This window comes from Heterocephalus glaber, unplaced genomic scaffold, assembly GCF_053883595.1.
Source record: "Heterocephalus glaber isolate CG9 unplaced genomic scaffold, H.glaber_assembly_v1.0 deba00001564, whole genome shotgun sequence".
Lineage (NCBI taxonomy): Eukaryota > Metazoa > Chordata > Mammalia > Rodentia > Bathyergidae > Heterocephalus > Heterocephalus glaber.
The window spans coordinates 21,971,709-21,996,501 of NW_028258351.1; the positions used below are offsets into that span (position 1 = coordinate 21,971,709).

At 44.8% G+C, this 24,793-nt stretch overlaps 1 protein-coding gene and 1 long non-coding RNA gene across 3 annotated transcripts in view; one reads left to right on the forward strand and one right to left on the reverse strand.

Moving 5' to 3' along the window:
* Nucleotides 1–24,793, forward strand: part of LOC110344365 (uncharacterized) — a 27,187-nt gene continuing 2,394 nt past the window's right edge. The window contains exons 1-3 of one of the 2 annotated variants that reach the window (XR_015443243.1): nucleotides 1–104; nucleotides 2,084–2,164; nucleotides 12,368–12,424. This is a non-coding gene — a long non-coding RNA (uncharacterized LOC110344365). The remainder of the gene's footprint in view (nucleotides 105–2,083; nucleotides 2,165–12,367; nucleotides 12,425–24,793) is intronic. The other variant, XR_015443244.1, reaches the window with a different exon arrangement.
* Nucleotides 19,568–24,793, reverse strand: part of LOC101698672 (myosin-3) — a 21,754-nt gene continuing 16,528 nt past the window's right edge. Inside the window, exons 29-39 of the mRNA XM_021238054.2 lie at nucleotides 24,537–24,720; nucleotides 23,672–23,837; nucleotides 23,242–23,366; nucleotides 22,457–22,765; nucleotides 22,119–22,322; nucleotides 21,916–22,041; nucleotides 20,948–21,118; nucleotides 20,758–20,862; nucleotides 20,498–20,593; nucleotides 20,259–20,396; nucleotides 19,568–19,725 (exon numbers count right to left, since the gene is read on the reverse strand). Of these exons, the coding sequence (XP_021093713.2) occupies nucleotides 19,699–19,725; nucleotides 20,259–20,396; nucleotides 20,498–20,593; nucleotides 20,758–20,862; nucleotides 20,948–21,118; nucleotides 21,916–22,041; nucleotides 22,119–22,322; nucleotides 22,457–22,765; nucleotides 23,242–23,366; nucleotides 23,672–23,837; nucleotides 24,537–24,720 (1,651 nt within the window). The 3' untranslated portion in view covers nucleotides 19,568–19,698. The remainder of the gene's footprint in view (nucleotides 19,726–20,258; nucleotides 20,397–20,497; nucleotides 20,594–20,757; nucleotides 20,863–20,947; nucleotides 21,119–21,915; nucleotides 22,042–22,118; nucleotides 22,323–22,456; nucleotides 22,766–23,241; nucleotides 23,367–23,671; nucleotides 23,838–24,536; nucleotides 24,721–24,793) is intronic.

Below are 24,793 nucleotides of genomic sequence, written 5' to 3' on the forward strand. Positions count from 1 at the left end.
AGCCTCCCGGGAAGCTGGCTACCCCGGGAGGGAGCCCAGGTCAACACGGAGATGCCCTTCCAAACAGGGCCCCGAACAGCTGAAGGGCTCCAGTTACCCAAGAAGTGAGTGACACAGACACTTCTTTTGCCAGCTGGAGGAGGGGGAAGGAGAGACCAAGAGAGGTGGTGAAGGGAAGGACAGAGAAGAAATGGCAGTGACTGGAGGCTTTTGGGAGTGAAGAGCCACAGTTACCCAGTAGCCTGGCAGAAGGGACTGGAACATCTTGACTCTGACCAGCACCCCTGCTGTATTCTGGGGGACAAGGTGGCTTCCCACATTGAACTTCACTGCATTGTTGGTGATTTACCAAATTGACTCCCTGAGGATCACCAAGATTCTCCCACTGTTGTAAATGAGAATAGTCACGTGTATGTCAGCAAGTGGAGTTTGCCCTAAATCTTTGATTCAGGATGTGTGTGTGTGTGTGTGTGTGTGTGTGTGTGTAGTTTGTTCAAACAGTGAGTTAAAAATCCATGCCATTCATATGTTTTTATGTTTGCCTTGCTTTTTGCTCATTTAATTTTGTGTATTTTTATAAATACATGTTGCCACATATTGCTTTGAAAATAATAAAAATAATTGTTTTGAGCACAAAAACAGTGAATCAGTGAAAAAATTTGGAAAAACAATTTTTAAAATTTTTATAGAGAAAGGAACAAATTGATACATGTCAAATGGGTTAACTTGTGGGGTGGGGGGAATTGGATTTCTTCTCAAGAGATAAGAAATTGTCAATTTCTTTAACTGTCTTTTGATTGCTTGTGAATTGACTTGTGAAAATGAGTACATATTACTTTCATCATTTTTAAGTAAATTCAATGAAAAAAAGGTTAAAATAATACATTTGCCACATTTTTTAAAAGTAAGACTGTTTCCTAAGTACAATACCTTTAAATATTTTAACTGTATAAAACAACTTTTAAAATTGAACTTACTTCCTTAACTAAAGAGTTCTTTCTTCCAGTTTTATGTGTATCAGCTTACCTGAAAAAAGTTGACTTTTGCATTTGTTCCCAATATAGACAATGCAAGCCTTTCTATTATAAATAAATATTTCCACCCAATGAATTCATATACATTCATTTGATTTAGAGCTTCAGTAATTTAAACAATTTTTTAAATTAGGAAGTCTTAAACTGACAGAAGTTTGAAAATAATTTAATAAATATCCATGACCTATTATCTAGACTTAAGAAACTTTTTTTTATATTTGCTTCAGATCATTAAAAAATAACTGTAATAATAAAATACACCATTCAGTATCTCTTGCCTTCATCTTAGTGACAACTATTACCTGAGGTTGGTGTGTATCTTCCTGTACAATGTTTTCTTGTGGAGTATTTTTGTTTGTTTGTTTGTTTTGGGTTTTTTGGTACCAGGGATCGAACTTGGGTCCTGGAACTTTTGAGACAGGTGTCGGAACCACTGGGCTAAATCCCCAGCCCCCTTGTCCAATGTTTTATACTCTTATTATGTATGTATATGTCCATAAATAATATGCACTATTGTTTTTTATTTTGAAACTATACAGAAATACTATGGTGCTATATATATAATTTTTTTTGCTATTTTGCTACAATTCTTTTTAGTTACACAGGCCCTGATTTATTTATTATTTCTTGCTGCATAGTATTCCACTAGATGATTTTACCACAGTTTATCTTTTCTCTTATTGATGGACCTCCGAGACATTTCTTATTTTTTCTGTTATGAAAATCACTGCATTGAACACCTTGATTTGTGTCTTCTTATGTACCTGGATCATTGGAACAAACCTTTTAAAACACAGAGGAGAAAGATAAATGGTCAAGGTCTCAGGTTTTCTTCAGGACAGTTGATTTTAATGAGGATTCCAGATCATCTCATTTTACTTGAGGATGGAGTCCTCAATTCCTTTTATCCCTTTTGCCTTAAGTTTGAAAATTAGGAAACCTCTTTATCAAAACTCTGATTATGAAGAATATTTTAGTTAGAACTCAAAGATCCTGAAGCTGAAATGAAGGGAAGACTGGTGGATAAGTTATTTTCTCTCTCCTTTCAGAACGTGGCATGTCAATTTAGAAAATATTAAACAAGATAGCAAGATTAATGAGCTTATTCAAAAAAAAGGAAATAAGTCTTGGTGAGTAGAATGATAAATTAAAATTTTTGAATCTTTATGAATCCAAAAGGCTAAACGATGCCATCTAATCTAAGCTGCATCCCTGTGATGTTACTTTATTCTGTAAATGGTATTTTTTCCTCTCCTTCTAGATCAATTTCAGTGTGTTTGCATTAGCAGACTCCAGGTGATGGATAGGCAGCTTTGTTTTAATAGTCTGTTGGTACAAGGTGATCTGTGGCCTTTCTAGAAGAGGTAAAATAAATCTTCCCATTGTTGCTTCCTCCTTCCTCATTCCAAACCCAAACTGAGTGCTACTCCTGGCTGGCAAACTTGAGGGTCAGCTGCTACCCGGTACCTGTGGTCACCTGCAGCATCTACAACAGCTCGTGTGAGCAAGTCCTGGAAAAGGTCTGTACTTCCTGCATTAGACCTTCTTAAATCTTCCTACTCCTCCCAGTATCTTAGCCCTGTGTGTTCCAAACTGTGACATTTGTCCAAAGTGTGACATGTAAGCAAACTAAGATGACCTACTACTAAATCTGTTGCCTTTTAAGCCATTAATTTTAAGATATATTTCTAAGACTTTATTCCCAAGGACACAGCTTATGTAGTTTTAAGTTTAAAAGTCAATGGGCTGAGGATTTAGCTCAGTGGTTCCTGTGCCTGCCTCACAAGCACAAGGTCTCGAGTTCGATCCCTGGTACCAAAAAAAAAAAGTCATTCTTTTAAAAAATGATTAAGATTATAGAGGTGCATGTGGCTATGGCAAATATTATGAAGATCATATGCAAAGGGATGGATTCGGATCCATTGCCTGAAACAAAGCATAATCTGGCTTAGAATGCTATAAATCACTGAATTTATGTGAGCATTAAGCATATGGGAATGTTATTTGGGAACATCCCTTTAGTTCCTGGTGTCTCCATTTATCTATGTAGAAAATACAGTGATTGGATGAGACCAGAAATTCTCAGCCCTGCTTTATCTGTCAATCATCTGGACAAATCTTGCTCCTGGGGCCATCTCCAAACCAGTTCAATGAGCAAACCTGGGAAATTATGACAAGCATCAGTATTTTGTAAAGCTCCTTCGGTGATTGTAATGTGTAGGCACAATTGACAGCCACTAAATGAGATGATGTCTGAGGTTCCTCCCGGATCTAAGATTAATTGATATTCTGATTTCCTGAATAGAGTATAAATTCAAAGTAATTATTGATTCAGCTACAGGGGAGGAGGCTCTTTGGCTCTTTCAAGTGCAGCTGTAAGGAGTTTAATATTTACTTTCTGTCCAGGCCTGAGAGTATGGACTATGTCCTTTATCTAGGTTTTTCCAGTTCTTGTTATAGTGCTTGGTGTAGAGTAAGTGCTCAATATATATTGAAGGAAAGGATGATAAGGTAAAATTCTGCAACGTGGTTTTATCAGAGTGTTTAAGATTAACCAAGTGGCTCATGCTAACCAAATTCACAGGAGGCTAATTTTCTATTATCATAATTCCAGCTTATTATTGTATAAAGAGAGATCTTCTGGGTCCAAGAAGTGACATCAGTCTTGGCTCCAGAGTATTCCCTTCCTGGCCAATGAGATCAGAGGGTCACTTGGCATGTTAGTCAGCTTTCTGTTACTATAGCAAATAAGCAAGATAAGCAACTTATAGAGAGAAATGGTTTACTTTGGCTCACAGTTTTGGTAGTTTCTTTCCATGATTGTGTGGATCCATTGTTTTTCGACCTCTGAGGGCAAGGATTGGGGGAACAGCACATCATGGCAGGAGTGTGTAGTGTAGCAAAACAGTTCACTTCATGGCTGAGGTGTTAAAAAGAGCAGGAAGGGAAGAGGCTGGGGTTCCACTACCCTTCCGATGGCACACCCCCAATGCCTAAAAGACCTCCCCCTAGGTCCCACCTCTTCAAGATTCCACCACCTTTCAATAGCAACATAGGGCGGGGACTGAGCCTTTACTACATGGGTCTTAGAGGCATTCTGGTTCCAAATCATAGTACTTGGTGATCACAGAACAAAAGTTGGGTAGTTTTAGCGCTGTTTCTATCAAGCCCCGAGGATCTGATGGCTTGGACCCCTACTCTTTAAGTGCCCCCCCACCCAGTACCGGTGATTGAACCCAGAGCCTTTGCACTGAGCTACATTCCCAGCTCTTTTTATTTCTTTTTATTCTGAGACAAGGTCTTGCTAAGTCACTAAGTTGCCCATAATGAGCACAAACTTTCAATCCTCCTGCCTCAGCCTCCCAGAGTGCTAGGATTACAGACATGCACCACCATGCTGGCAAGGCTGTTTTTATGTAAAAGATCGAGGTCATTCACTCAGAACCTGTGCCTGTTGGGCCTCCTGGTAACACACTGATAGTTTTTCATTTTCCACCTTTTCCTTTCCAAATATGCATGAGACCACCACCTGACCATTTTCTTTTCTGGTTACCACAACACAGCTTCCTAAGTGTCAAGTTGTTTTGCTGCTTGCTAATGACATACAGGAGAGAGGCATATTAATCTTGGTAAGGTCACTCCAAATCACTCTGCAAGACGGGTTACTTCTGGAAAGCTGCCCTGCAGACAGCTAATCCTGTCCTTCTTGTAGGCTTGCCTTATGAAGGTGGCATCTGCTGAGCTTACTCTTTTAAGAACCATCTTATTTTGAGGGCTGTAGAGCTCTGCTCACCATCTACAATTACAAGGACTAAAAATACCTTACAGGGTAGAGAATCTTCAAGGGGACTTTGGGAACTGGACTGTATTCCTCCTATTTTGCTGCTGCATTTCAAGGCAATAGCCTTGTTCCTGTGTGGAGCTGTGTAACTCCTGTCAGACTGATGTTGTCCTTTACAGTTAGTTAGTTGGAAGCCAATCTTTATGCCTAGCCTTGCACTTACATCTCCTTTTCCTCCTAAATGTGCCCAAATAGTGATCTTCCCAATTACGCCATCATCATTTAGCCACTGTGTGCTGAAACAGCCAGCTTCCCTGTGCATCAGGCCAAGGTTGGTTTTCCCCATGGAAATGTAGACTTCCATCCCCGTGTGCTGCCATAATCCTCCCACACAGCATTTCTGTCTCCCATGCCCAATAATTTGGAACTTCCACATTAACCTAGGGTCAGAGAATTGGAGGTCACTATGTTATGTGAAATAAGTCAGTCACAGGAAGACAATTACTGCATGATTCCATTCTATGTGAAATCATAGAGTCTGTCTCCTAGAAGCTGCAAGTACAGTGGTGCTTACCAGGCTGGGAGAAGTGGGGAGGGAGAGATGGGAGAAGGTTGACCAGTGGGTGCTACGTTACAGTGAGATTGGACCAAGAAGTTCGGAAGTGCTACTGCACAGTAGGGTGGCTATGGATAACTATAATGTACTGTATATCTCAAAAAGTTAGAAGAATGGATTTTGAATGCTTACACCATCAAGAGATGATAAAGGTTTAAGGAGTTAGACATACTCACTCTGAGTTTAACATTATTATACAATGCATACATGTATCAAAACATAAGACAGTACCTCATAAATATGTACAGCTTTTATAGGAGATAAGATTAAAATTAAATAAAAATAAAGAAAGAAACCCCTAAAATGAGAGAAACACATATGTACTTGTGCTGATATGTATTTGGTGTTCATCTAGAAAAGAGGAAAGTATGGGACATGCGGCTGCAGGTCCAAATGGGGCTGTGCATGTTTCTACATTGCTTATGCCATTGGCACTGTGAACCCTGAAAGGGATACTTGGAGTCACCTGTGTACCAATAGAATGCCAGCCCCTGACTTTGGGCATGAGCTTGTCAGGCTCCGTTTCCTAGTGTGTTTAAATAAATGGTAGTGCTTCTACTGTATAGAAATGTTAGAGTGCACTTGCATTGGCAGACATGTGACAGTTCCTCTAAGGATGTGTTCTTACATTAAGGAAGCTCTTTCTTAAAATTAATTTGCATCTTTCTTCCGACGTTTTTAGTCTAACTCCACCATCAGGAAGTGGTGTGTGTGTATGTGTAGGTAGGTAGGTAGGTACGTGCACATGAGTACAACATTTATTAAACTGGTTACTTTAGAGGGCAGGGAGGATGAATTAGGGTACAACACAGATTTATTTTCATCTTCAAGCCTTTTGTACTGTTTTATACTGCTTCTTCATCCATGAAGAGCTCATATCTGAATATGATATGGTCACATCATCTTAGCCTCTTCTCTAGGAATGCATGATTCTACTGAATTGGAATTATGTTCTATACTTTCTCTAGTCTTTTTACTAAGTTCAACTTGTTGGTTATATAGCAACACCTCATTTTCTCACATTGCCTGTGAATGAAAGTTTTCACATCTGAATTATCCGGGTAAATGAATCTAACCCCTTTATATTGTTGAGGTTTGGAATAAATTCTCCTGGAATATTTGTAAGTTGCAGTGCATTCTTTCCTATAATCGTTTTTAGAGCCTTATTGAGCTGTTTAATATACCATAACATTCACTTATGAAAAGCTCAGTGATTTTTGTTATATTTACAGAGATGGGCACCCATCGTTGCTATCTAGTTTCAGAACACTTCAGGACCCCAAAACAAACTGCATCCTCATCAATAGTCACTGCGCGATCTCCCTTATCTCATCTTCTGGTGCCTACATGTCTATTTCTGTGGAATTGTCCAATCAGGATATTTTACATGAACAGAATCATATATCATGTGGATTCTTGTTTCTGTTCTCTTAAACAGAGGACAATTAATAGTATTTACCTTTTCTTTATCATTTAAGCTTATTATTCATGATAATGCTTTTCTCATGATGACATCCAGAAATATTTAGACAAGGTTTGCCTGTAAAGTCCATGGCCCACTAGGCTCTTTTGCTGGGGCCATCAGGTGACTTTTTGCTATGCTTAACTTTTGTTTTAACCATCATTTCCTTTATAGACCCCCCCCCATCTTGCATACTGGGACCATTAGTACATAAACCAGATCAGATCTGAGGTCTCATGTCTTCTTTTTGTCCAGGCTCATAATGTGACTCCACTGTGAACTTGTTTGGTGTGTTTCTTGCTCCCAGAGTGATTAAACAGGCCACACTCTCCCCTTTTTCTATTGCTATCTTGAGCAGCTTGTATTATACAGTCAGCTAAATTCCTTCTTAGCAATAAATCCCCCACAAGGATTTCAGATCTCTCTGGTTTAAGCAGTGTTAAAGCCTTTGATTCCTTGTGTCCTTCCTCTCCTCTTTCTTAAAATAGTCTGTAGCCCTCCTGTCAAGGACCCTATCAACTTCCCTTTTTCTAAAATTGCATAGTCACACAAGAGCACTTTTCCTTGTTCTCCTTGGAGAGTACACATAATCAAAACATTCTTAAATGTACCCTCAAGGCCAGGTGGTACAGGCCCTAAGTCAAGGGTACATGTGTCCAGTGAATCCAAGAGCATCTGAATGTTTGACAGGGAGAAAGAGTATTTGCCATCTAAGTGGTCCTGGAAAATAGTCTCTGTAAGTACTTTCTTTACCTCTCAGTAGGGATGGGGTGAAGGAGGAGGAATCTTATTTGGTGCATTGTCACGGTTCTGAGTTCTTGTCATGTCTTTATGGGGATTGTTTGAAGTCTGAGTCAGCTTGGAGGATGCATGTTGTCACCATTCTTAAGTTGGCTGAGGGAACATGGCAGAGTCCAGCCTGGACTATGTTACAGGAATTTGAGATTTTTCCTTATGCTTATTGTCAAGAGAATCCTCGAAGTATAAGCACCCTTCCTGAGCACAACCATGGATCACTCTGAATCTGGAGGGACTAAGGGAGTTCTACCTATGCCAGAGAAACCACCCTTTGGTGGGGCCCGACCTGGGCCAGGGAGGGGATGACAGGTAGAACAGTGCCTGCCATGTGACCTGTGGGTGTGTGAACAGAAAAGAGCGCGATCACACGGAGAACCCGTTGTGGGACATCAATCAGAACCGAACCTGAGCTCAAAGAAGTTGAAGCGACCCTAAATGGCAGATGGGCACCAGAAAGGAGTTTAGATGCCTCCACCTCTAGATGATGCCTCTAGATGCCGTTTTCAGACCGGGGCAAACTAGCATAAAGAAATCTCTGGACCCAAGACGAGGTGATTAGAAAACAGGCAGCCTCAGCGGTGGCTTTGCTTGGCCCCTGAAGTCATTTCAACCCTGACACGTGACCCAGCACTGCCCTCTGGTGGCGATCTCCATCAAGAGCAGCTTGATTTAAAAGGGGGCTGGGAGCCCCATTGTAGGACTTCTTAGCGGTTGCTCTCAACAGTTGGGGTTTGGGATTCCTTTTATTAATCCATGTGAACCCAATTCTCATGTGATCCGAGAATTATGAGTAGAAAAATCAGAGTATTTCATGCCTCTGTCTGGCTCCAGCAGTTGTATGAGATAATTCGGTTAGCCTTTGGAAACTGCCATTACTGTAGACAATGTCTTCCTAGGTTCTTTATTGTGCCATACCATTAACCCTCTAGGGTAGTGACTACAGTTATTCACCTGTTACAGATGAGGAAACTGAGGCTCAGAAAGGAAGTCTTACAGCAAGTATGACATTCAGCGCTTGGTGCCACCGACCTGTTCATGGCACAACACTGAGAATGAGAAGGGAATGGACAGGGCAGGGCACTTATGTCTCATGGTTCACAAATATAGTTCTATAATGAACATATAGTATACATATATATATATATATATATATATATATATATATATATTTTTTTTTTTTTTTTTTTTTTTTTGGTACCAGGGATCAAACTCAGGACCTTGAGCTTTCGAGGCAGGCAGCGGCACCACTGAGCTAAATCCCCAGACCACTTTTATATATTTTAAAATGTTAGCTAAGTCCTGGGTGTGTTGCCAGTCTAGCACATGGAGAAGGTGACAACTGGGAAGGTGGGAACAGGACCCCAGAAAGGGAGCTCTCCTTTCCCCTTGACAGGACATGGGTGCGTGGAACGTGGTGGCTGTCTGATGACCCCTGAAGGGCAGGAGAATTCTATTCCGAGTGTGGCCCCAGTGAGAGTGGCAGCGCTTTGGGAGCAGAGGCACCAAGGTGGACTCTAGCTGGATGTCCAAGCATCTTCTTGGCCACTGGTGGACATGGAGGGCCTATGGAGGTGGGACAACTTGAAGGGCGGGGGTCATGGGGAGTCTATGCAGGAGAACCAGAAGTGGGAGAGGCTTGGGGACTGAAGCCTCAAAGCCTCTTGGACTGCTGTCCCCTGGCTGGTGGCCTTACCCGTGGGAGCCAGCACCCTCCCTGCAGGTTGTCTCCTCTCTGGCAATGCACCCAGGACTTAGCTAACAATTAAAATAGAGAGAGGTAATATGTGTTCATTATAAAACTATATTTGTAAAACAAAATAGAAGTGCCCTACACTGCCCATTCTCCTCTTGCTTGACGGTGGCAGCCTTGGCTTGATAAAGCCCCAGCCTGCCCAGGTCCTCACTGGTTAGGAATGGTTCTCATCTGGAGGTTAGGGGGTGTCATATACTACTGATGCTTGGGGCTGTGTCCTGGAGATTCTGATTTAACTAGTCCTGTGTGTGGCCTGGGGAGTTTGTCTGTTTGTTGTGAGATGGGGTCTCATTATGTTGCTTGAGCTCGGGCAATCCTCCTGCCTAGCCTCTCGAGTAGCTACCACCTGTATACATGAACCACCACACCTCGTTGTGGGCATCAGGATATTGAAAAGCTCTCCCAGGTGGTTCTCAGCCAAGGTTGGAGAGACTAGCAGGTCTGAGCACTGGGGCCCTGCCACTCTTGTTGGTTCAGTGGGCAGCTGGTTTCATTTTCCTCTCATTACCCGCAGAAGGAGCCTGGGCCCACAGAAAGTAACTAAGACCATTGAGAGAGGGGTCACCTGAACTGCAGAGAATACCAGCTCCTTAAGGAAGAGACATTAAGAATGTTCCTCAAAACAAGGAGAGAGGAAATGGGAACCTAAACAGTTAGCATTTGGGTCCCTCAGGAAAAGAGTTAAATCCAGCTATGTAGAGGGGAGAGGAATGTGCTGGAAGATTGGGTGATATGCTGGCTGGGGACTGGAAACTCTCTTCCACTAGCAGGGGTTTGGGTGTGGCTAGGTGTTGGTAGTATGGGATTTGAGACTCTTTGGGGATGTGGGGGTATAGGCTGGCAGAAGTGGGCTCACGGAGAGAATGAGGGTCCTCCCGGGGCAGGGCTTATCCTGAGGGGGACCAAGCTCCTGCCAGGGACAGTGAACTGACCCTGCCCAAAGCCTCTGTCCCTGAGCACCAGAGCTGCGCTGAAATCTGCCCCAGCCCCTGCCACAGTGCTTCAAGACAGTGGGACACAAACCACGCTACCAGGACAAGGGGAGATGGGAGAGGCACACCCTCCTTTGCCTAAAAATCAACAGAAGGTTTTCAAAATCTCAGATTAATCACACTGCATTGTAATATTTTTTAAAAATCAAACTTTATGCAAAAAAATTCCATGGTGAACAAAATTTAAAATTTAGGATAGGATTGGTATTACTAGCTTTTCTTTTTGCCTAAACTCCAGTATGGCTTAGCGCCACCCTGGATTTCTCTGGCAAGGGTGGGCAAAATGTGGAAGGGAGCCTTCTGCTTTTTATGCACTTTACCGGAGCCACCTGTCAGCTTTGCACCTGAAGAACTTCAGCACTTTGAGTGAGACTCTGCTGGGGACTGTGGCATCTGCAGGAGCAGTGGTGCCTGCCACCTAGTGGAAAACTAGTGCCAAGGACTGAAAGACGACCTGCCCTGAGTGTGGGAAACACCACTGGGACTTGAGGCCTCAGGGAGACCCAGTGAACAGATGTGTCACTTGAGCAGCCTGGGTACATCCATAGCAGGAAATTCCCGTGACATAGCTTTAGCTCACAGGCACTGGGGTGATCTGAAGAACCTTCTGCACCCTGGTCAAAGAAGGTAGACCACGTCTCTAGCTCCCTACTCTTCAGCTGCCTGTGCCCCAGCCTCTAGTTCTAGGGACAAGGGTGAGAAAACCTGTTTCTAAGGGCAACAAACACACTCCTGTCAGGAGCTCAAGGGGGCTTTTAAAGCCGCAGTCTCAGGAGCAACATCTCCCACCACAGTTTATTCAGGCAGAGGCAAGGGAAGGAGGAAAGGAAGTCTCCTTTTGGACAACCACACCCTGCCACGACGTTGTGACTTTCTTGAAACTTTTACAACAAATACAGTCTGTGGCAAACAACATAGCACCTCAGCAGTTATACAGGTGATTAGTTCATAGGAATTTACGCCCTCAGGGTAGGTGAGTAGGATTTTGCAAGTGCCCAAGTAGACAAAAAAACAAAGTGGAACAGTTTCATGTTTAGAAGTAGAATCCTGAGCAATCCCCCAGGGTATGGGTCTTAAAGGGAGGTCCCCCTATCAGCAGCATCTGTGTCACCAGGCCTACTCCACACCTGAGAATCAGACATTGGAGGGAAGGGCTCAGTATGTGGTTTGCTGGGACAAGCCTTCCAGAAGACTCTGCAGCGTGCTAGCTTTTGCAGACCACAGACCTAGGGCCATGCTTCTCAAAGTCTAGTATGCAACCAGCCACCCAGGGCTCTTCTCAGAATGCAGATTCTGGCTCAGTAGCACAAAGAAGGGCTTGAGATTCAGCCCTCTGATGCACTCCCATGTAGACACAACACGGCTGGTCTTTGGGCTGCTTTGTTTCTCAGACCAACTCTGTGACAAGTCACCCAGAGAGCTGGTTAATTGCACAAGTCATCAGATCTCTCCACTGGAAATTTGCACTTAGTAGATCTGGGTTGGTGTCCAGATATCTGCTTTTATTTTTTTTTCCAGTACTGAGGATTGAACCCAGGGCCTTTGCATTGAGCTACCTTCTGTCAGCTTTTTACATTTTTTTTTTTTAATTTTGGGACAGGGCCTTGGGAAGTTGCTAAATTTCCCGGGCTGGGACCAAACTTGTGATCTTTCTGCCTCAGCCCCCATAGTGCTAGGATCACAGGCACGCAACAACCATGCCTGGTGAGGAATCCGCTTTCTAAACAACTACTCTAAGCATGTATCTTTAGGCAGATCATTGGCATAAGCAGGGAGCCTTTCAAGAGAGATTTCCAAGCTCCAGCCCAACTTATTGAATTAGAATCTTTCAGGAGCCCTATGTCCTGTATTTTTAAAAAGAACACCAAGGAATGCTGATGCCCAGCTGGATTTAATAACCCTTAAGATAATGCCGACCTCTCTTTTCTCAGGTGAGGAATCCTAAATTCTAGGTAGCAAGCTGCCCAGGAATATGAAAGAGACTGGAGGTAAAGTTAAGACTGGAGCCCAGATTTTCTCCCTCCTTCTTCAATGTCCTTCCAACAACTGTCTAAACTCTCAGTGTGTGTGTGTGTGTGTGTGTGTGTGCGCGTGTGTGTGTGTGTGTAACTGGGATGCTTTAGTAAGACAGTAAGTTGTAACTGCTACTCAGGGGGAGTAGAGGGAATGTTTAAAGTGCTCCCTAGAAAGGCATACAAAGGATGGGGCATTGGCTGCTGGTGGATGGGAAGGACATAGGGACCCTCAGGGGTGTCAGGACTTCAGAGAGTGGATGTAGCCAGGCAGGACAACAAAGGGGGACCAAGTTTGCTACCTTATGTCAATCTGAGGCAGGTGTCCTCTGCTGACAGGTAGAGGAGCCACTCAAGGTGTGTGGGCAGAGCAGTGACAGAGTCATGTTTCACACAGGCCTAAGGAGGACTCAGGTATGTCACTTAAACTGACATCACTCACCTTGAACACTAGACACATGGTCTTTGATTTACAGTGGTTTCACTTACAGCTATATAGAGGCAATATGCATTCAACAGAAGCCATACTTTGAATTTTGAGTTTCCTAGGTCAGCCACATGCTATAAGACACTGTCTCATGATGCTGGGCAGCTACAGGGAGCCTGAACGGCAGCTCCCAGGCAGTGCAATGACCACAAGGGCAAGCCACTGACCCTTTCCAGTGCACTGCATTGCTAAGCTACCATGTTCATTAGGCTAGATGCATTAAATGCATTTTCAACTTACAATAGGTTTATCCAGCAGAACCATCGTAAGCTAAGAAACATTTATATGGTCTTTGGGCCAGATGGTTTGTAACTCATGTACACCGTAGGTCATTGGATCTTCGTATGTCAGCATTTAAAGTCCACAAAAGAGTATCAGTGAAGCCATACAAATGCAGAAGAGACCTGTCAAAACTGCTTCTTCCTTTTTCTGTAGAGTAATGATTAATATCTGAACTGTCTTTTTATCTCAGGAACTCAGGGTGGTTTAAAGCACAGAACTACTATTACTATTTTCTTACAAAGACGTCAGGAGTCACAAAAAAAGAAACAAGCCTGTGGTCATCTCTTATCCCATATCTCAGACAATGAACAAAAGCAACAGATTGTGTGGGCTTATAAGAGGTGGTGGAATTGGAAGGAAGCCAGGAGGGAGCCAAGTTTGAATGAGCCTTGTCTCTGGCTGGCACCAAGCTGGTCAGACAGTGAAATGTCCCTGGGCTCTGAGTCAGGAATTTGAGTCCTAACTTGTGGAGCTCTTCTGGGAATGCAGTAGAAGAGACCTATAGACCTTGGGGCCCCTCATTGCTGAAAGCACACGTTCCAGGTTTGGGGGCTGCTCAGCTGCTGCCGCCCCTCTGACCCCTTCTGAGGAGGCCACAGTGGAAGTGGGAGGAAGAAAAGGGTGGGCAGGAGACACCTGCTGAGGGCTCCCTCTGCTTGCAACAGGACCCCTGAGGGTGCAGCCGAAGCACAGATCATCCCACGGGGGTGGCCCTCTCTCTGCCATAGCCCATGGAATCTCTCAAACATGAGAATGAAGCCTGCAGAGCTGTGAGCTTGTCCATGGGAGGCCACATCAAATCTAAGTATTTAAGACCCTGTTATGGTTGGATTTACTGTGGGGCTGCAAGCAATCACTTCAAAAGGCAAAACTTCATACAGTTTTTAACAATGCATGTCAGGTGTGAGGGCTGTGGCTTCTCCCCGCCTTGGGGAATATCAGTGGTTATCATTCTAGGTAGTGTCTGTGTCACTGAGTGGGTTCAAGGAGGCCCCTCTGAAGAAGAGATGGGGACCTCAACTCGGCCCCAGCAGGCTCTTGATTTCAAGACATGTCGCTGAGAGGCATAGGCTGATTTATGGGGCAGTTAGAAAGCTCAAGCTGAAAGGGACACTGCTCTGCTGACGATCAGACTGGGCTGTCAGCAGAGGGAAAGGACCAGCTTTTATGGAGCGGCTGGGTTGGGCTAAGGGCAGGTTAATCATCACCTCACTTTTGTTTTTGGCCGGGTGGATCCAGCAAAGTTCTTACTGGGGCAATCCCGGCTCCATGAGATGATTGCTTCTGCTTGGGACAGTCTCGGTGGTATGAAGGCTCTGCTGGGACCCGAGGTGACTCCAGGCTTAGGGCAATGTCTGGAGACTTCCAGGTGCCATTGGTCACTGAATGTCCCTGTCTCTGGTTTCAAGGTCCTATGTCTTGAAGGGGGATGGAATAAACAAGAAAGGGGGGTATCTTATGTTTCCGGCGGAAGACAGTTAATTGATCTTTTGCCCCTGGGGATGATGCCAAGGTGCCCTTGAATTATCCATGTATTTATTCATGGCCTGTTCCTTGGGTCTCAACACCTGTTGCCCTTGGGACAGAGACCCCCAGGCCCAAAATAGGCACAGCTGCTGCCGGATGTTCCATCTTACCCAGGCCCGAAGCAGGGCCATGTTTGGAAATGTATGTCCCTCTGCCCATTCCCTGTCTTCCCCACTCGGAGCCTTGGGGCCTTAATGTGTGCAGGCGCTCCTGTCCCCCTGTTCCTGATCTGGCTTTCCTGGGGACTTTTGCTTCTTCCATTCCCCGATCTTGGGCACAGCCTAGTCAGCTGGTAAATGGCAGATGAGTGAACACAGGTGTTAGGAAACACAAATCGGAAACTTCCAGCTGCAAATCTTGGGGTGCAGGGGTGAGGAGGCACTGACCCTGGTCTCAGGCACTGGCGGTCTCCATTCTCACCAGGGCAGCACCTCACCCCTGGGCCTCCTTTCAGATGTTTGATCATCACTTGGGCTTAAAAGCTTGTGTGAATATTAAACAGCAGTGCCTTTGCTGTTGTTTCAGAAAGCCAAGAAAATCAAATTCAGGGCTAGAATCGTTCTCAAATTTGTAAAGAATAACTTCCAAGGTATTATTCTGTTATGATTCCCATTTTGTTAATGGCATGTAGAGGCAAGCATTTGGCATGGAGAGAGCTTACTTTCCCCAAAGGCAACAACAGATTCCCCACTGCTTTACTTTTCCTACTTGGAATTCAGCGTGAACAACGAGCACCGTTTGTGCACAAAGCATTCTAAAGCCATCGACTTTCTTTTGGTCTTTGACTATGAAACCACATCACCTGTTACCCTCCTCTAATACCTGCTACCTCTATTGTTTTGGCTTTATTATTATTACCCGGGTACTTCTAGTCCCTTTACTCTCCTTGAGATTAGAAGGTCTAACTGGGGAACCCCATGTGATGAAAGTGCTATATTTTCTTTATCTGAGATGCCCCTTCTCTCAGCAAGCTGGTGTCAGGGTCCTCTGCTGAAGGCATCCTAAGGGGTCTACCATCTGCCCTCCTAATGCTTCCCATTGCTGCTGAAAGAGAGCCATGCCTCATTTGCTATAAAACGGAGTAGATGAATAAGTGCTCAGGAGTGGGAGCGTCTTGCTCCTCACCGTCATGGAAAGCCTGCAGCATCTTAGATAAAAATAACTGGTGCCACCCTAGGTTTCTGGCTCCTGATGGCCCACAGCTGGGGACATGAGAACCTCCGGAACGTCTTTGCATAGCTGAGGGTAACCAGATCGCTGCTCAGTTCTAACAAGGAGCCGCAGGCCCTCTGGGCTTCAGCTGTTTTTAGCAGTGGGATTATTGGGAGGAGTGTGAGTAGACCTCAGTGTTCTGGGTGGGGGAGAGGGACTGAGGCACACTTGCCTTATTAAAACACTCAGCTGGCACACTGACTGAGGCATGGAGAAATGAAGAGCTGCCCTCACCAGCTGGGGGCAGGCTACACACTGCAATCCATTTCCCCCCATAAGGACATGTTACTCCTATTAGAAACTGTGTCCTTCCTGTCCTTAAGAGGGGGGGCCATCTGCTAATCATAAATCAAGATCTCATTCATTCCAAATAAAGGAGTCTGCCATCCTTACTGGCAATCCCTTTACAGTTGACAGATCTTTTTTAATCCTCTTCTTGAGTATATATTCCTTATATATTTTTAAAAATTATAAAAGGTAATAGAAAATTGAAATCCACTGCTGGGAAAATTGAGACTCAATAAGGAATTCAGAAAGCCAGAGGGTGATGAGAAGAAAATAAATAAATTCTATGCCTCAATACCAGAAAAATAATTTTTTAAGAAGGTGAGGCTATTTATTTAAAAATGGAAAGGTAATTAAAAATGGCCCTTGAAATTTGGAGAGAGTATGTTCCCACCCTAAGAAGTATGCTGGAAGATGAGAAGCGCTTCACCCTTTTGAGCTCACATGCGAAAGATGTAGCAGCCAGCCATCACACAAGTGCTAAAGGACAAGCGTGTTCCTGCCAGCTGAGTGAATGGCCTTCCTACAAGAAGACTCCAAGGGTGGGCTGGGAAAGCTGGTGGGCAAGAGACGGCTTACAGTGGGATTCCTGGAGAAGTTAATGGAAATAGTAATCAGAAAAAGGGTCACCTTGTGGTTCATCAGCCCAGCGTTAACACACCTGTTCCCCCTGCTCTGCCTTCTGGAGGTATTTCTTGTCTCTACTCAGCCAGTTGCCTAGGTAGATAGACAGTGCTTTGTCAGGTAGAACAGTCTTGGATTCCAAAGGGAATCCCATCTGTGCCACTTTGACCTTGAGCAAGTTACTCTGTGTTTTGGTTTCTTCTTACTCTGTAATAAGCAGGTGTAATCAGGACCATCTCATCATCACTGAATATTCGGATGACACGGAAAGCCTGTGCTGGGTAAGAGTTCAGTAAATAGAGGTTGATTTCACCCTCCTCCTCTCCACTGCCAGATAAGACCTCCTCTAGTGGGCTTGTGTGGCATAGCAGCTCCTTATTTGGAAGGAGGTTCCTGCTCTCATTTTCTCTCTTGAACAACAAGGCTTATATTTTCTATAATCACTGACATCTTATGCTTTATGGAATGAAGTTCATTACAGTACTAACTCTGAGAAAATGAATTTTTCTCATTTATGTCTTTCACAGAACCAGAGCCTAATAGAATTAGACAGTCAGAAGTAGCTTCCAGAACCAGACTCCACTTGTTTCCCTTGTGTCAAATGTCACATTTTGCAGATAAGTGGACACATCAGATACCACAGCCTCAGAAATTTTCAAGGCTCTGTTCTACATAAAATGCATCAGAAGCAGAAGCTTCTTTTTAATAAATCTTTGAAACAGGTTGACTTTAAATTGCTTCCTTACTTGCCATTCCTTTCATATCTATAATATTGTATGTGCTTTTTTTTTTTTTTTTTTTTTTTTTTTGGTACCAGGGATCAAACATGGGTCCTTGTGCTTGTGCAGTAGGCGGCGAAACCACTGAGCTAAATCCCTGGCCCTGTATGTGCTTTTAAAGGTTAGCACTATTTCAGAAAATAAAATCACACTGTAACATAATACCTTAAAAATGAACAAGAATCCACCATCAAATATCTGATACTGATTCAAATTTCATAAGCTACAGTACACGTATCTATATTTTAACACTTGTTCATACAAATTAAGATCTTGTACAAAACAAGTTATACACTATAATTGGTGGTTGTGCCTGTTAAGTCTCTTTTAATCTGTAGTTCTTCCTTTCATTTTTTCTATATTTTTTCTTTGCAACTCATTTATTGGAAAAACTAGATCACTTGATCCATTGCGTTCCCTGCATCCTAGCTTTTATAGGTTGCATCATACATCTTTGCCCCAGTTGCATGCAGATTGGTGGGTAATCACATCTAGAGGGTTGATCAGACCCCAGGAAATGGTTGGGCAAGAATCTTTTGTAGGCAAGAGTGTGCCCTTCCATCAGGAGGTAGGTCATGCCTGCCGTCCATCTCTTTCTGATTCTAGTTGTCATAATTCATTAAGGATTCCTACTTCATAGCAAGATGGGGATATTCCAGCTCTTTCACTTCTTCATTACCTAACAGTTAGAACGCCTCTGCAATGAGAAGCTTCATTTGTTTTCCCTGTTGCCTGCTTTCCGCAGAAGGCAATCTATAGCTGGTCTCCTAAACTCTGCGAAGATTTCAATGACTGTAGCCCTTTTGGCCCAGCCTCAGGCCTGGACATGGATCTGTTCTCAATGCTGTAATTTCCTCACAGCAACAGTCATCACCAGAAGAGCATGCCACTTTTTTTGTCATAGTGTTGCCATGAAATATTGAAAGCAACTCAAGGGGCTGGAGTTGTAGCGTCTTGCCTAGCGTGCAGAATGTCCTGGATTTGATCCTTGATACTGCAAAATTAATTAGTTAAAATAAAGTTGCATGTGAAAACAAGTCAAAATAATTTGAAACTGCAGATAAGCCAAATCTGATACCAATTTAGCCTCCTTCCTATTGAAATGGCAAATCCTGGGAGATGTTAAATTTGGCGTTGAGCACTGATGGGCAATTCTCCTTAGATTTTTAATTCCCACCTGAGTCAAACTAGCTATGAAAGTCAAACTTTCATATGTAGAAATAGATAAGGAAAAAGACTTGGCAACTCTTTCTGATAAGTTTAATTATAATGAGAAATGAGCAATCCCAGGTCAGGAGACGCCATTTCCAGTAGCTGGTCAGCAAAATAGTTATTCTGACTTCTGGCTCTATTTTTACTCTTTAGGTAAATACAAATTCATCCTGATAAGGGGTGGGAGTTTTGCTTGTGCAGTTCTGAAAGAGTACAGATCAAGCTAAAATAACAGGACCATGTGGTGCAGATTTAGATTGAGCTCCTGAAGGCATCTGACAGTATTTTATTCATTTCTGTATTTCTAAAAGCACAGCACTAGCATGGAGCAGCTATCCAACAAATATTTATTATATTCCTGACATTTTCCTGGTAGAACTCAGAGGGGGTAGAAATCAACCCTTGCCTAATAACTACCCAACTCAAGACTGGGTTTTCTTGGACCTAACTTGTGAGTTTCCCTCATATATTAAGACATGACTCTTCAAAAACTCCCTCCCACGCACACACCAAAGTAATAGTTAAACTAGAAGTAATTTTTCTTTTTCATCTAATATCAAGTTTAAGCCAAAAGTAATCTCTCCCTCCCACATACTTACAGCAATTAAATTTACCAAGCCAGCTGCTTCCTGAGATTTCAACATTGAGCATAGAAATCACCAAACAAGAAATCCTTTCCTTATGGAGTAGAAGAAAACAAATACAGTGAAATAGGCCCAAATTGAAAACAAGGCAAATTTTATTGCATGGGAAAAGGAGTCAGATGGAAATTAAGGATAGTGGTCAGGAGCCATGAAAATACGCATTGTGCATATCTTCCGTCCTGATCCTGGAGGGCACGCTCACTCCTCACTCTCATGGACCACCATCTGGAAAGCAAACGGGCACTTCTAATCAAACCCGGCGGTAGAGACACATTTCCTCCACCTCTGCTCTGGCAAGCACCCAGGACGTGCTTGTCTGTTTTAGTGGGATACTTTTTGCACCTTGAGAGCATGCGTGATTGCATGCATGAAGTGAACACCATAACCTGAGAAACTGGCTTGCCAGAGAGCGCCAGGTCCATATGCTGGGCAACAAGCCTCTTACATCTGTGGGGCTACTGCAGACAAGCACCCCCGGCTCTATAGGGCACTCTTGCAGCAGCGCTTTCCGACCAGCAGAGGGCGCGTGAAGAGTGTTCAGTGGGACAACGCTCATTCTTTTCAGGATATTTTTTCTTGTGTGACCTGCATACCTGGCTTCTGCCATAGTGGGGCTCTACTCAGCTAAATGTCTAAACAAATCCCTTCTCTTCCTGAGCCCAAGATTGCGCTGCTGTAAAGACAAAGATTCCCTCTGGTTCCTTCCACCTCAAAAGTTTCTGCAGTCACTGCGAGTTCTTCCCAGGTCGAGGACTTACCCTGCTGGAGGTGAAGTCTCGGGTCTTAGCACGAAGCTTATTGACTTGAGATTCTGCAATATCAGCACGTTCCTCAGCCTCCTCCAGCTCATGCTGAGCTTTTCGGAATTTGGTGAGATGAACGTTGGCTTGTTCATCCTAAAACCAAAAGGCCCAAGCAGGTAAGGTCAGCGTGCCCCTTCTGAGACAGGGGGAAATGACAAGGCCACTATTCCAAGACCACAATGCATCTGACTTACAGCCTCCTCAGCCTGCCTCTTGTAGGATTTGACTTTCACTTGAAGTTTATCCACCAGATCCTGCAATCTCAGCACGTTTTTCCTATCCTCTTCACTCTAAAAATGAGAAAAATGAAGATGATTCTAGAGAAAAGGGACAGAATTGCATAAGGCGGGGCAGTTTTCTTGGCTCAAATGTTTCTTCCTATGTTTGGGTGGAGACTCCGGGGAGCATCTGCACCTTAGAGAGAAAATGCCTGTTGGGCCTTCTTTCCACTTACCTGGTACGTCAGCTCCTTGACCCGCCGCTCATACTTCCTCAGGCCCTTCACAGACTCTGTGTTCTTCTTCTGCTCCCCTTCCAGCTCAAACTCCAGCTCTCGGATCTGGGGGAGGCAGGGAAATCAGTCCGGGGCTGTGGCATGAGCGGGAAAGGCTGGGACGCTCAGGCGGGGATCCCCTGGCAAGTACCCGTGTCTCCAGTTTCTGGATCTGCTTCTTGCCGCCCTTCAGCGCCAGCTGCTCAGCCTCATCCAGACGGTGCTGCAGGTCCTTCACCGTCTGCTCCAGGTTCTTCTTCATCCGCTCCAGGTGGGCACTGGTGTCCTGCTCCTTCTTCAGCTCCTCGGCCATCATGGCGGCCTGGAAAGCAGATCACACCCTCAGAAATGCAGACCAGAAAGGCCCGGGAGCTGTGGAAACCTGGGGACCTAAGACCAGAGAACATGCTAAAGAAAAAGAACAATAGGAAGGCGCTGGGTGAGCACAACCACCTGTCCTGGAAGAGGACAGGAGCTACACCCAGCATATAAAATAATGAAGAAAAGGAACCCGCAAGGGCTGGATGGGAAACACTGCCTTCCTTTCCTAAAACTCCTCCATGGGTCTCCCCGCCACAAAGAAGTTTCTTTCATTATTACCAACATATATGGTATTTCCAAAGGACCCTAAGACTTTGGGAAGACTGAGTTGATACCCAGCCTCACGGGTTTGGGGACACTGAGAGGAAGGTGAAAGTGCAGGAAAGCAAAGCAGCGTGGAGAGAGTGTTCCACCATTAGCCAGCAGACGGCGCCATTTGAATCGCGGCCCGAGGGTGGAGGCCTGGGAGAGAGGCCGGGAAGGTTAGAAGGTTGTGGGCCTGCAGGGTTCATCTCCATATCTGGAAGAAGCCAGATGTTTAGGAAAGAAAAGCACACCTCTCCAATAGTAGAACAAACAAGATACGATCCCTTCCTGTCTCTTGTCCCTCTGACCCCACTTTCTAATGTACAGGAGGGAAGAGCCAGTCTGAGACGGGAGTGGTTTTGAAGCAGAATATACCCAGGTGTGTCCTGGGGGAGAACCTACCTGCCTAGCAGGACTATCTGGGGGTAGGAGAGGAGAGGGGCTTTAATGAAAGAGTCTCGGAGGCCCCACAGAGAGAAGGGAAAGCCTTACGTCAGTGATGGCCTTCTTGGCCTTCTCTTCCGCGTTCCTTGCATCCCTGCTGGCGTCTTCCACCTCGCTCTGGAGCTGCGTGAGGTCTGTCTCCAGCTTCTTCTTGGTGTGGATGAGGCTGGTGTTCTGGGGGAAGCGGAGGTGTGTCATGCTAGAGCGTTCCCGAGGACTGACCCCTGTCTTGCCCTGTGGCCCTCCCTTACCTGGGTGTGCAGCAGCTGCACTCTCTCGTTGGAATCCAGGAGCTCCTGTTCCGCCAACTTCCGGGCCCTCTCCGTCTGCTCCAGCGTGGCCTGCAGCTCCTCCACCTCGGCCTGCAGCAGGTTGGCTCTGCGCTCCACGATCGCCAGCTGCTCCTTCAGGTCCTCCTGGCCCCGGAGAGCGTCATCCAGGTGCAGCTGGGTGTCCTGGCCAGAGGGAAAAGGAAACGTGTGTGAACCAGAGCTGCTGGGACTACGACGACAAGCTTCATCTACACCCTGGAGTATCTGAGGCGGCGAGGTCCCCACCCCGCCCCGCCGCACCCCGGAGCACTCTACACCTTCAGCTGGCCCTGGACGCTCCTGAGGTGCTTGAGCGTCTCTGCAGCCTGGCGGTTGGCGTGGCTCAGCTGGATCTCAATCTCATTCAGGTCGCCCTCCATCTTCTTCTTGATGCGGATGGCTTCGTTCCTGCTCCGAACTTCGGCGTCCAGGGCGCTCTGCATCGTCTCCGCCGTCCTCTGGTAATTCCTCTTCAGCTGCTCGATCTCTTCGTCCTTCTCAGCGATCTTCCTATCGATTTCCGACTTCACCTGTGTCAGTTCAAGCTGGATGCGGAGGATCTTGGCTTCTTCGTGCTCCAGGGCTGCCTTTAAAGGACAAGAGCCAAGTGAGTGGTATCCTGGCTGTGTAGAGCCTCCTGCCAACCGACCCTTGGAGTGACAGCATTCCAGTGGAGAGTCCTTATCCTAACTGCAGTATTCAGATCTACAGAAATATAATCTCTTTCATTGCTATTTCTTCTTGATTATACGATCAAATAATATGTTTAAATCATTCTATTTTTTATTTTTTTGGTAGGAGGGCAAAGTAATTTACAGATATTTTAAACCCAACAGATTTTATAAATTCTCATTTTTAGTCCTAGTTTAATGATGTTTTCAAAGAAGATAAACTCAAAGGTTTATCTCATTCAACCTCACACTTGTCCAGTCTGATAGGACAAGAGCAGGCATTAGGCTTCCGATTTTGCAAAGGCAAAAGCTGCTGAATGGGGCCTGTTTGTCTCCCAAGCCCCGTTCACTATCTCTGTTCCTGCTGCTGCCTCCCCAACCTTCATGCTCACCTCTGCTTCTTCCAGAGCCAGCTGGATATCAGCCTTTTCCAGCTCCATCTGCTTTCTTGATTTCTCCAGTTCATGGATGGTTTTACCATTTTCAGCAATTTGTTCGGTGAGATCTGCTATCTCTTCTGCAAGGAAATTAGTTTCGATTGCACTTGGATGCCCTGCATGGGTTTCCAGACCTGGAAAGCACTGGCTCAATGCTTTTTGACTAATTTGTTATAATTCTAAAAGACTCCTATTTCTTAGAGATAAGGCAGTGTGTATAGAGAGACTCCAAAATAACACATTGGGAGGTGAACACTCCGAGAGTGTATCAACACATGCTTGTAGGGGTCCAAATACTGGAGCCATGCCCACACTGACCCACTCTGGCTATTCCTTGGGAAAGGAGATGGTTTCAGACCATCTCAGACTGTTAGGAATGGCTTACGCTCTAAGTTCTTATTTTCCCGTTTCACAGTTTCAAGTTGATCTAAGGCTTCCTCGTAGGCATTTTTCAGTTTGAAGAGCTCAGTGCTCAAGGAGCGGGATTCTTTCAGAGACGCCTCCAGCTCGGCTTGGCTCTCCTCACACTTTGTCTTCCACTCGGCTAGCACCTGAGTCACCAGAATGGAAGGGGTTTCTGTTTATGAACTCCCCTCCTCCAAGCTTCTACTTAATATTATGTTTCAGGGGGGACTCCCAGAGCTAGGGCTATACTTGGTGGTATCTTTTCTCTGGCTCCTTTTCTTAATTATTGGGCTAACCAAGATTGCATTCTCTAAATTTACTCATGATAACCAATCAATAACAATCACCATCTCCCAAAACTTTTGCCATCTCCAAAAAGCAAGGGGGATCCTTTGAGAAGGAATTAGCGAGGCATAACTGTCCTTTTTCTAATATGAAAAATGGCCCTCTATTTCAGTATTTCATTAAAACTATGGTTCAGATCAATTTTATCTGCCATACCGGGGAGAGAAGCTCTCACAAAGCCTCCCACTGAGACGTAAGTTTGAGTCCCTCTTGTCAGCTACCCAGACAAACAATATGTGGGATGGAAAAGGGTTTGGAACTGAATGGCCTTGGGAAAACTGATTTGTTTCCACCGATAGCGTTCGAAAAGGACTTCCATCCCCATCCCATTTCCATTTTATTTCATAGATGAAGAAACTACATCCTAGTGAATTGCAGGAACTTTCCCAAGCCCACCCTATTGGGGAACAAAAGAGTCAGGTGTGGGACCCAGTCTCCTTCCTCCCTGGTCACTAGGACTCCCCACATCCTAGCTTTCAGCCCTGGAGCTAATCTCACACCTTGTCAAAGTTCCTCTGCTTCTTGTCGAGAGCAGTGGCCAGAGAGTTGGCTCTTTCAACATCAACCATCAGATCCTCCACCTCTCCTTGCAGTCTCTGCTTTGTCTTTTCCAAAGAAGCACATTTAGCATTCACTGCCTCAACCTGTTCCTCAGAATCTTGAAGACGCTGAGCAAGTTTTTTCCTTAAAGAATACGAAAGAGAAGCAGATGTGATTAAGTTCCAATCTTCTTGAACATTACTATTCATCAAGTTGC